The sequence below is a fragment of the Myripristis murdjan genome, chromosome 7 (genome assembly GCF_902150065.1).
Source record: "Myripristis murdjan chromosome 7, fMyrMur1.1, whole genome shotgun sequence".
In the NCBI taxonomy this organism is placed as follows: Eukaryota; Metazoa; Chordata; class Actinopteri; order Holocentriformes; family Holocentridae; genus Myripristis; species Myripristis murdjan.
Genome location: NC_043986.1, coordinates 3282070 through 3294614, shown reverse-complemented (window position 1 = coordinate 3294614; position 12545 = coordinate 3282070). Strand labels below are relative to the sequence as shown.

Below are 12545 nucleotides of genomic sequence, written 5' to 3'. Positions count from 1 at the left end.
GTAAGTGCAGGTGCCTATCAACATGAATGGAGAATGAGCCCAAACTGCACATAGGAAGGTCATGGCGACAAACAAAGTATACCACACAAATCCTTTAAATCTGAATCTGATTCGATTGGTATATATATCTCCTCATAAAGTTAGAACAAGGCATTAAAAAAGGCAAAAAAAAAAACACAAAAAAACAACAACAAAAAAACCCAAAACAAAACAAGGCAAAATAATAATAATAATGATAATAATAATTTAGCACCTGGGTTACAAATTCACAAAAAGAGTACAGAAATGAAAATTACAGAAACCCTAAATGCCACTGTGTGTGTCATCTAGCCAGTGACAGGCAGAATGATAAGAATCACTTCTCTGTCATGGTTAACAACAAAGTGAGGTAATAAAGTGAAAACTGACTTTTGTCCGGGTGGGGAATTGAACCCAAGGTCTCCTGCATGGCAGAGGGGGCACTATCCGCTCTACCATCGGGAATTGTATTCCACTGGAGTTGTTTGGGCTTATTCTTCATTCATATTGATAAATTACGAAAAAGCGAAAAAGTCCGATCGGTTTGAAAATTGACAGCCGCTTTTTTTCTCGCAGTTTCTCTGCGCCACTTTTGCATTTCCTCTCCATCTCAGTAGATCCTATGAGATAACGTTCGACTCGCGTTGCACTGCACACCGGCTCACTGAGCCACAGGCTCGTGATATTATTGTGCCAGCCCCGTGTCAGTGAAGAAAAATAACCAATGGGCCGCAGAGCAGCGTGTCTCAGGGGCCGGCCCGGTGCTGAGTAAACAAACTCTTGCAATGACTTTATTTGCCAAAATCATTATGCAGGCGGGACCAAACTACGCAAAAGGGGTTGTTTAGCAATGTGATTGGGCCAGCCCAGTGTCAATCGGGCCGCTGATCTACTGATCTTACGGTCAGCTATTTCAATAATAATAAAAAAAAAAATAAATAAATAAATAAAAAAGGTGACCCCTGGATATGAGTATTAAAAACTTATATCCAAATTAAAAACGCGATTAATTTGCGATTAATCATGATTAACTATGGACAATCATGCGATTAATCTGATATTTTAATCAATCCAGAGCCCTAGAAAATATGGATTTTGTTTTAATTGATGTAAACATGGACTCACACATTAAATGAAAATATGCATGTGTATCTAAGACTGTATTGTAAGATTGTATAAAACTGTATGTTTCATGGCAACTTGTGTGATCTGAAGGCCTGGAATGTATTTTCTATGTGAAATGAAATCATTCATCAGTTTGAGCACCAACACAACATCGTGTCCTGCCACAGCAACACTGTGGCACGACACTGGCCCTTACATCTCAATGAATCCCCCAAAATTCTGCTTTCATAACAGAAGAAAAATGGGAATGGCGTCCACAATCCCAGGTGAAGAAAACGCAGTTCAGTTCTGATCTCGATGTGTCAATCAAAGCTGGTTTCATTTCATCCCAGACACAGTAAAATGTCATAAATGACTTTTGAATGCAGGTATTTCTCCCTCCTGTCACTTTGTCTTTTCTACTGTTCATGGAGGGCATTACAGCACTTCTTTATGTTTTAGCAGGTAAACCAGTCAAGACATACTGTCCTGTTATTGTCAGATTCTCTTCAGCTGGTTGATAGACTACAGAAGAAACACTGTTGATTCTTGGAAATATTTTTTTTTATTCATTTTCATAAACATTCAGTTGGTTGACACACCTAATCACTAAAATCTCATAACAGGCGTTTCTATCTCAGCAGTCACGTGATTCTCACACTCGACCTGTTAAAACAGCATGTCAACACTGTGGAGGAACACATGAATCATTTCCCACTGACAAGAAGAAGAAGAATCATTTCATTTACAGAGCATTAAAAAAAAATCATAGTTCCAAAGTCCTGGAAACCAAATCAACAAACAGCTGTTCAGCTACAAAGAAGGACGAGTGCAAACACACTTCTGACTCCATTAAGCAGCAAAACAGGAAGAGCAAAAACATGTTACAGTAAATATTGAGTCAAGTTAAGAATCATAAAGAGCCTCTTCAACAGTTTAATCAGTGATATTTTTTTACATTTCCCTGTGAAGTGCAGTTCATTTGGCTTCTCTCTACTGTTGACTGATGGAGTTCAACCCTTATCCACCTCGGCTGAACAGACCAAAATATTTCTCGCTAAATAACAAGAAAAATAGAGTGTGTGAGTTAGTGTAACTCATATGAGTCACAAGATTTTGAGGATAATAAGGACAAATAGCAACAATAACAAAGGGATAAATGACAGGTGGACATTTTTGTCCACGAAGGGTCATGGATGTGATAAAAATGCATTACAGGGTCAAATAATGGATTTTCATGCTGAAAGTTGGGATTTTCAAATTTAACCCAAAATTACCCCCCCTCTTGCCAAAAATCACCTCCCTGTGACCTTTTTCTAGAAAGTGGACATTTTTGACCACATGAAGGGTCATTCAATGGTTCGAAGAGGTTCTATTGCTATGGAGTACAGCTGACCCGAGAGAGGACATCCCTGTCTAATTTAAGACAAAACCATCACCAAAACCAAAAGCCCTTAAAGTGGTCATCCCTATCAAATGCTTTTTGTTTGGGGGAGGTTTGATACGAGACCATGTGGCCGGTACTGACATCCGGTACTGGGACTCAGGAACTGCCAACATTGGCCCCGTCGACGCATTTGTTTGTTCAGATTGAGTAACCTAAATTTTTTTGCGGGTCAGTCTACATGTCAGAACCTGACCCCTGGTACTGGGATTCAGATTCCTCCAGGTAGGTTGGTTTCGTTCAATTTTTTGGGCTGTTTTTCAAGTTGGGTTGGCAGAATATTTTGGCAGAGATATTTTAAGCAGAGGGCTGTATGTCTGCACCCCCCCCACACAAGTCTGTGCGTGTGTATATGTGTGACGTCAATGCATGCATACCTCCCCCCATTTTAGGTCCTAAATTTGGGTTGACTATGGAACATTTCATCATGGAACATGTCACCACAGAATCATTGAGGGTTTCGGCCGCTTACACACTAGACCCTCTCCTCCGTGGAGGCCAACTGGGGTCCCAGCTAATGTTCCAGGTTTTTAAGTTATTTTAAGATGTCTTGCCAATGTTTTGCTATTCTTTGCGCCGTGTCGGGTGTCCAGTGGACTTTGTCTGCCTCTGTCTGAAACTCTGTTTGCTTTAGAGGGATGACATGCGGGTATTTTTTGATTTCTAGGTTAATACTTTTGAGCATGTCTCTCTCCTGGATGGTTAGCCTGTCACTATAGTTGATTAGTGCCCAAATAATTTCTGCTTGTGGGAACGTACTTTGCGCAGCTTCATATAGCTGTCCCACTTGTTGGATTGTTTGCCGTGGGACTGCTGTGTTTTTGTCGTTTATGCCGAAGGATAAGATTACTTTGCGGACCTTCTCCGTTGTGGGGGTTTTCCCTTTAAGGATGTTTATGGCGTGGAAAATCTTGGCTCCTGGATAGGAGTCCATTTGAATTTGGGGGCCCAAATCATTTGGAAGTCTGGAGATGTTTGAATCTCCCATAATTAAAAAGGGAGAGCTCGGATGGAGTTGCCAATTTGGTAATTCATTGCCATAATGTTCATGCCTCTTAAGGAGGCTCTTTTGGTTCCCAATTGTGGTCGGCACCGTGTTGGTCTCTAATAAAGCAGTAAGTCTTTGCTGTGCCTTGTTGATGGTGGAGCTGTCCAGCTTTTTAATTTCTTTTTGGACCCAGCGGACTGCTACAGTCCAGGCCTCTCTCCATCTAGTTGTATTAATGTGGGTGATTACCCATTCTGTTTCTTGGACCAATTGGAGGAAGTGTTTAGAAATTTTAAGGTGAGAGGTTTGGAGCCAATCTGCTGTTGCCATGTCAGGCAACTGAAGGCCAAAAGGTTGCATTAATCCTGCAATTTGTTTGGGGTTACTCCGGAGAAGGTCCCGGTACTCCGCCTGCTGTACTTCACCCTGGTGGTGCAAGTACTTTAGATACATTTTCAAATTTTTGCTAAGGATTTTAAAGTCGTCCGTTGCCATTTTTACAAATTTGCTTTGGTTTTAAGTTTTAAGTCTGGAGGAGGTTGTTAAGGGGGTTGAAGCGCCTGTGGTCCCGGTGCAACCTCGCTAGTCCTCTAAGTTTGGACTAGAGGCTGTTAATTTGGGGGGAGGTGATTGGTTGAAAGGGCCCAATTGGTTAGGGGGAAGGTCCGATTTGACCTGTGGTGCAATATGGTCTGTGGTGTGTGTTGGAGCTAACCTCCGGTAGAAGACTGGGTAACAATTAAGGCCTCTGACACCCTGAAGCCGCCCTTCCTGTGTGCTGTCTCCAAGTGAGACCCAGGGGGGTTGTATACTTACCGGTAATAGCACAAGTAGGACTCTTGTTGTCACCGTGAGGTATTCCCGAGTCTACCCAGAACTATTGTGCGGGTTCTCCTTTGTTTCGGGTCCGCTCTCTGGTGTGCAGTGGTCACCCTGTAGGGAAGGGTGTGGGGAGAAGGAGAACACAAGGATTTGGCTTTTATTTTAGCAATTAAAATTGCTGTTGTTTTGGAATGAAGGTCGAAGGTCTAGGAGATTTCTTCTAGGCTTCTTCTTCTTCTGCCGTTCTTGTAGTCTTCTTTTCTTCAGGTGGAGAGCTCTTGCAGGTAGGGTCTTCAGGAGAGAAGTGATTTTTGGGCCTGGATGCCTGGGTTTTTATGCTCCTGCCTGGAGTGTCCCCTCCCCCGTGGGTGGGGCTGTGAATGGCCCTGCCACTGGGGGCTGAGGACCTGAGTGGGGGTTTCTCCAGGGTGGCCTCACCTATGTCCTCAGGTATTGTGGTCCCTGTGGTCCCTCCCCTTGACTATTGTTCACCTCCCTGTGCGTTTTGATTTCTTGCTGGGGCTCTCAGTGTGTGTTTGGCTCCCAGGGGGCATGTTTCAGCTGGACTCCTGCAGTGAGTTGCACCAGCTGTGCGTAAGTTGAAACGTAGCCTAGTTTGAACGTAAATTCTTACTTAGGCAGGAGTTTACGCACTACTAACATTTTAACGGTTGCACCAGCTGAAATAGTTGCAACGTAGGCATAAGTTATAACTTAAATATTACACCTAGCCCTTAGTAGGTGTAAAGTCCTCCGTAAAGTAGCGGTTGGCACGGCACATCGCTTTGAGAGGTGGGACAACTTGGCGGGGGAGCAGCATTATACAGCTGTTTTGCGGCGGCAACACGTTCTCCGTGATCGATTACATCTGTTGGACAATTATGATGATCTTGATTTGTACTCACGCTTTCGTTTTCCACGAGCGGAGATACAACGGATTACCGACCTGCTGGCAGCTGACCTGCAACACCACAGTGCCCTCAGTCCCTCCCGACAGGTGTGTCTGGCTCTACGGTATTTTGCCACGGGCTCGTTTCAAAACTCGGTGGGTGACTCCATTCAAGTTCATAAATCTACAGTATGTAGAGCCATAAGATCAGTCGCACTCTCGTTGTGTGAGCGCTTTAACGAATACGTTAAGTTTCCAACTCAGCCTGAGCAACAGAATGTGACGCGAATAACGTTACATAAAAAACAATAAACACAGCGATTGGCGACACAAGTACTTTATTTTCTAAGACGATCGTAATGTGGTAAATTACAAAGCAATGACAATGAAAAAAACTCACCACAGATGTAACGTGACAAAATTACAGTCTATGAAACTAACGAATAGCGATAATGTTATTATTTGGTTAGTGTTAATGAAATATGAAAGTCTTTATCCCAGATTGTCAGCCCGACTGTCATTATGTTTACGTACTTTGACAACACCGTAATAAACACTGAATCAAGGATGGCGCTTTTCCCTGATTGGTCACAGAAAGTGAAAACGTCATTTTCTGCAACAATATTTCAGTTAGTGTGGACTTTACGCCAGTGTAGATAAGATGAACACTACGTCTGCGTGGTGCAACCAAACATCGACATAGATTTAAGGTCAAACTATCTAGTTTCAATGTATCGTTTAGTGTGGACTTTACACCCTAACTTAAGAGAGAACTTACACACAGCTGGTGCAACAGGCTGCTGATGTTTATCCTCTCCTTCCAATTTTGCTGTTTTCTTTTGTGGGGGGTGCAATCAGCTGACTGTAGTGAATGTTGTTTCCTTTTTCTTCTGTTTGGAATAATATTTCTTTAGCACTAATTTAGGTTTTGATTTATTAGACTCTCCATTTCTTTATGAGTTTATAAAATAAATGGATTTTAAGTATTCTTTTGTGTTTAAGTTGTTACTATTTGGTTTCGGGTTATTTTTTCCATGTTTGTTTCTGTGAAAAAAAAACCTTTTTCTTTCAATTATTTTTCCTTTAGAGTGTTAACTTTGTGTTCTTGTTTGTCTTTCTAGAAAAATGTCTTTAAGAGGGTTTTTCTGTTAGTAGTTTGGGTGTGTGTTTGGAGTGGTTTCACTAGCTCTCATTATGTTGGTTTGGAGAGGGGGTGTGGGTCTTTTGGTCTGGTTGTTGTGGGTGTGGCGGGCTCTTTCCTTTTTCTTAGTTTGCTGTGTTTGTTGATTAATTTTAAGCAAGTTAAAAACTTATAGTTTTAGATTTTTATGAGTGTATTATTTTGGGGAGAAAAAAAACAAAAAAAAGGATTTTGGTCCTGGATTCCCAGTACTGGGCCTCCAGCCTTCATCCTGTTATGCACTATGTGCACCTTATTATTTATTTATTTATTTATTTATTTCATAACTTTTGTTACTTAGAGATTCTGGACAGTATTTGTCATCGTTGCAATAATAATAAACATGCTGCATTAGCAGAAAGCAAGTATTTGTCTACTCCCATGTTGATATGAGTATTAAAAACTTGAAAAATATATGTTTAAGGTAGATTTAGAACAGATAAAAAATATGCGATTAATTTGCGATTAATCATGATTAACTATGGACAATCATGCGATTAATCTGATTAAAATTTTTAATCAATCCACAGCCCTAGAAAATATGGATTTTTTTTTAATTGATGTAAACATGAACTAACAGATTAAATGAAAATATGCATGTAGACTGTATCTAAGACTGTATCGATCGTCGTCCACCAGGGTGTCACCTGACTCTGACGACTGTCGTTTCTCCAGAACACAACAATGGTCAGTGAAACCAGCCCCTGATGACTGCCGTTCACACTAGACCACACAATGGTCAGTGAAACCAGCCCCTGATGACTGCCGTTCACACTAGACCACACAATGGTCAGTGAAACCAGTGCCTTCTTGAACACACCAACAGGCATTTTGGTAGACGCCACAGGTGACGTTTGGGAAGTGCAGGACTGAGAAACCACAGCAATGAGCTTTTAGCAGCAAAATAAAAATGCAACAAAATATTTTGCAGAACAATCATTTTAAAATGAAAACATATGTGCAGTTCTTGATTAAAGGACAGAAACAAGCGCTTACCAACACAGATGTTATAGAAATAGACGACAGAACTGCTTTAATCCCTCCTGTCTACTTGAGCTCACAAAACTCTGCAGTGTTTCCTTCAATGTAAAGCCGCAGTCCAGCGTGGAGAGGCTGAGTGAACGTGGTCTGGACTCTGTGGAGGAGAGTCATGGTTTCAGAGACGCTGTAGATGGACAGAATACCTGCTGTGTGATCCAGGTACACTCCCACTCTGGAGGACACAGGGAGCCAGATTTTAGTTATGATTTTGTTGTGTCTGAAGTCAGAGTTCATGTTGGGACAATACAATGCCCAAGATTTGTCATTGAATCCAAATCCACATTCAAACACGGTCCCTGTTCTGCTGATATCCTGATATGAGACTGCTATACCAAATGCCCCCTTCCACTTCACCTCCCAGTAACAACGTCCAGTCAGACTCTCTCTGCTCAGGACCTGACACCATCCAGTAAATCTGTCTGGGTGACTGGGATATGAGTGAGACGGCTGAGAGTCACCTGGAGCTCACAGGAAGCTGTGGAGTCCGTGCGGACAGTGAATGCCTGCTGTCGGCTGGATCTTTCTCTCTGTGGCCCCTCTCTGGGTTTTACCTGACGTATGAGTTCCCGTAATTGTTGCAATATAGAGACCTCTGATTATGCTTAAAAAATATTGTGGGGAGAGGGTTAAAGTGGAGGGGGCAATGGCTCCCTGGCCCCCCCACTTCCGGCGCCATTGCTGTTACCACACCGTTGACCGTTTTGATGCCATCTGAGTGTGGGATGATGGGAAAATATGGATTTTGTTTTAATTGATGTAAACATGGACTCACAGATTAGATGAAAATATGCATGTGTATTTAAGACTGTATTGTAAGATTGTATAAAACTGTATGTTTCATGGCAACTTGTGTGATCATTCTTCCACCTTAGAGACATCGCTAAAGTGCGACCATTTATAAATCAAAAAGATGCTGAAAAACTAACACATGCTTTTATCTCAAGCAGACTTGACGACTGTAATGTACTTTTTACCGGCCTCCCAAAGAAAACCACTGACAGACTTCAGCTCATCCAAAACTCTGCTGCTCACATATTAACCAGAACCAGGAAGAGAGAGCATATTAGTCCGGCCTTAGCTGCCCTACACTGGCTCCCTGTAACATTTAGAGTTGACTTTAAGGTTCTCCTACTTGTATACAAAGCACTTCATGGGCTGGGACCGAGCTACATTGCCAACTCCCTTGTTGGCTATGCACCCCAAAGAGCACTGCCATCATCAGCTGCTGGCTTATTGGTTCCCTACAACAGTTGAAAGAAAATCGGGGATGCCTTTAAAAGAAGACTAAAAACCTACCTAGCCTTTAACTAGCTCCTATTTTATTCCACACTGTTGTCTTTTATTGTTTTATTTGCATCTTTTGTTTTATTTCAAAGTTCTCATTTTTAGCCTTTTCTTTTTAATTCCACCCTGTGCTGTTTTTAATGTTTTATTTTAATGTTTTCAAATGTTCTTCTTTTTATTGTGAAGCACTTTGAGCTGCAATTCTTGTATTAAAGGTGCTATACAAATAAAGTTTTATAATTATTATTATTGTTGTTGTTGTTGTTATTATTATTATCTGAAGGCCTGAAATTTATTTTCTATGTGAAATGAAACCATTCATCAGTTTGAGCACCAACACAACATCGTGTCCTGTCATAGCAACACACTGGATTTCAAACTGGCCCTTAAATTTCAAGAAATCCCCCAAAATTCTGCTTTCATAACAGAAGAAAAATGGGAATGGCGTCCACAATCCCAGGTGAAGAAAACGCAGTTCAGTTCTGAGCTCAAAGTGTCCATCAAAGCTGGTTTCATTTCATCCCAGACACAGAAAAATGTCATAAATGACTTTTGAATGCAGGTATTTCTCCCTCCTGTCACTTTGTCTTTTCTACTGTTCATGGAGGGCATTACAGCACTTCTTTGTGTTTTAGCAGCTAAACCAGTCAAGACATACTGTCCTGTTATTGTCAGATTCTCTTCAGCTGGTTGATAGACTTTCTGGAGCGACAACAGAAGAAACACTGTTGATTCTTGGAAATATTTTTATTCATTTTCATAAACTTTCACTTGGTTGACACACCTAATCAGTAAAATCTCATAACAGGCGTTTCTATCTCAGCAGTCACGTGATTCTCACACTCGACCTGTTAAACCAGCATGTCAACACTGTGGAGGAACACATGAATCATTTCCCACTGACAAGAAGAAGAAGAATCATTTCATTTGCAGAGCATTAAAAAAAATCATAGTTCCAAAGTACTGGAAACCAAATCAACAAACAGCTGTTCAGCTACAAAGAAGGACGAGTGCAAACACACTTCTGACTCCATTAAGCAGCAAAACAGGAAGAGCAAAAACATGTTACAGTAAATATTGAGTGAAGTTAAGAATCATAAAGAGCCTCTTCAACAGTTTAATCAGTGATATTTTTTTACATTTCCCTGTGAAGTGCAGTTCATTTGGCTTCTCTCTACTGTCGACTGATGGAGTTCAACACTTATCCACCACGGCTGAACAGACCAAGAACAAAATGTGCCACAGGTGACGTCTGGGAAGTGCAGGACTGACAAACCACAGCAATGAGCTTTTAGCAGCAAAATAAAAATGCAACAAAATATTTTGCAGAACAATCATTTTAAATTGAAGACATATATGTGCAGATCTTGATTAAAGGACAGAAACAAGCGCTTACCAACACAGATGTTATAGAAATAGACGACAGAACTGCTTTAATCCCTCCTGTCTACTTGAGCTCACAAAACTCTGCAGTGTTTCCTTCAATGTAAAGCCGCAGTCCAGCGTGGAGAGGCTGAGTGAACGTGGTCTGGACTCTGTGGAGGAGAGTCATGGTTTCAGAGATGCTGTAGAAGGACAGAATACCTGCTCTGTGATCCAGGTACACTCCCACTCTGGAGGACACAGGGAGCGGGATGTCAGTTCTGATATTGTTGTGTCTGAAGTCACAGTTCATGTTGTAAAAATACAATGACCAAGATCTGTCATTGTTTCCAAATGCACATTCATCCCCGTACCATGTTCTGCTGATATCCTGATATGAGACTGCTATAAAAACTCTCCCCTTCCACTCCACCTCCCAGTAACAACGTCCAGTCAGACTCTCTCTGCTCAGGACCTGACAACATCCAGTAAATCTGTCTGAGTGACTGGGATATGACTGTTTTTCTGCCATTACCGTTGCTTTTCTGTTCTCCTCAGATAATGACAGCCATGTGTTTGCTGTGTTTGGATCCAGTGTGATGTGACATGAATATTGTAAGAGCTCAGCTCTGGTCTTGGGCTCTGGTTGTGACAGTAGAACATCCACTCCAGTCCCTGTCAGTGAGATCTTGGACCATTCCTCACTAAGAAGCTCCTGTAGTTTGTCTCTCAGCTTGGACACAGCTGCAGTCACATCCTCAAAGTAGCTCAGAGGACGGATGTTGATGCTGGGTGAGTGTGTAGATTCACTGAGACATGAGAGCGAGGGGTAATTCTGTAGAAAATGGATGTGATCCTGTGTGTGTGAGAGCTGCTCCAGCTCAGCGTCTTTCCTCCTCAGCTCAGCGATCTCCTGCTTCAGCTTCTCCTGAACTTCTTCAGCCCGACTCACTTCCTCTTCCTGCTGGGATCTGATCTGCTGCTTCACATCAGACCTTGTTTTCTCAAGCAAATGGATCAGCTCAGTGAAGATCTCCTCACTGTCCTCCACTGCTTTATCAGCAGAGCGACTGATGGCCTCCACCTCCTGCTGAAGCACCTTCACGTCTTTCTCTGTGTCCTGGATTCTCTGCTGGAGTTTTTGCCGACTCAGCCCGAGCTCTTTCTGCCTCTCTTTCCTTTCTGCTGCAGCTGAGACTTTGCGGTGGCCTTCATGTTCATCCATGGAGCAGAGATAACAGATACACTGCTGATCAGTGCAGCAGAAAATCCTCATCACCTCATCGTCACGAGAGCAGATGTTCTCCTGAAGCTTCACGGTGGCTTCCACCAGCTTGTGTTTCTTTAGTGGAGCTGAATCGTAGTGAGGCTGGAGGTGCTGCTCACAGTAAGAGGCCGGACACGTCAGACAGGACTTGAGGGCTTTCAGTTTCCTCCCAGAGCAGAAATCACAGGCCACATCTCCAGGTCCAGCGTAGCAGAGATCAGGAGGAGCAGCTTGGAGTCCCATCTTCTTCATTTCCTCCAGTAACTCTGCAAACATGGTGTTTTTCACCAGGACAGGCCTCGGTGTGAAGGTTTGTCTGCACTGTGGGCAGCTGTAGATTTCCTTGTGCTCCTCTCCATCCCAGCAGTCTTTAATACAGCTCATGCAGTAGCTGTGTCCACAGGGAATAGTCACCGGATCCTTCAGCAGATCCAGACAGATGGAACAGCAAAACTTTGCCGAGTCCGGCTGAATTCCTCGCTGAGCCATTTCCCCTCTCAGTCACAGTGAAACGTCTGCTAGTTTGACTTTCTATCAACAGATAAGAGTTGTGCTCCGATCCAAAGCAAACAGCAGCTTTTCCTCACAGTCACTCTCTGATCTGCTGTAAACGGGCTTGTGGGCTCTTGTCCTTCACACTGTGTTGTTTCCACTCGTCTTTAAACTGTCCGATGTGAGAAGCAGGAAATATCTGGGCAGAATAAAACTCGTAATGTTTGAGGTCAGACAGAAGCGGGAGGGGTTCAGCTGCTGATTCACTCCAGGAAGAGAAGCGCCAGTGCGTGTTTAGCTCTTATTTACAACATGAAGTGAAGTTTATGACAAAAATAATTCAACTGTTCCATCTCATTTTCATCTTCAATCAATAGCTAATATTATTTCCAGTTATATTATGACCCTCCTGTCAGTGACGACTCAGTCAACACAACAGATCCAACAGATCCAGTCTGAAAAATGTAGATCTGGTTTACTGCACAGTGTTTACTCTGCTAAATAACAAGAAAAATAGAAAATATTTTGTAAGAAAGGTGGTAAAAAAAAAGTCTAGAGTGACATGAAGAGACTTATGGAAGTGAAACCAAACTCCATTCATGCTGCAACACTCCTTTAACCCCTTCAGCTCCAACTTCCTCCTAAAACTGCCTC

At 42.4% G+C, this 12545-nt stretch overlaps 1 protein-coding gene across 1 annotated transcript; it reads right to left on the bottom strand.

Moving 5' to 3' along the window:
- Nucleotides 1–10015: 10015 nt before the first annotated feature.
- LOC115361668 (tripartite motif-containing protein 16-like) lies at nucleotides 10016–12099 on the bottom strand. The gene has a single exon (XM_030055211.1). The coding sequence runs from the start codon at nucleotides 11886–11888 to the stop codon at nucleotides 10218–10220; it is 1671 nt and encodes a 556-aa protein (XP_029911071.1). The 5' UTR covers nucleotides 11889–12099; the 3' UTR covers nucleotides 10016–10217.
- Nucleotides 12100–12545: the final 446 nt, after the last annotated feature.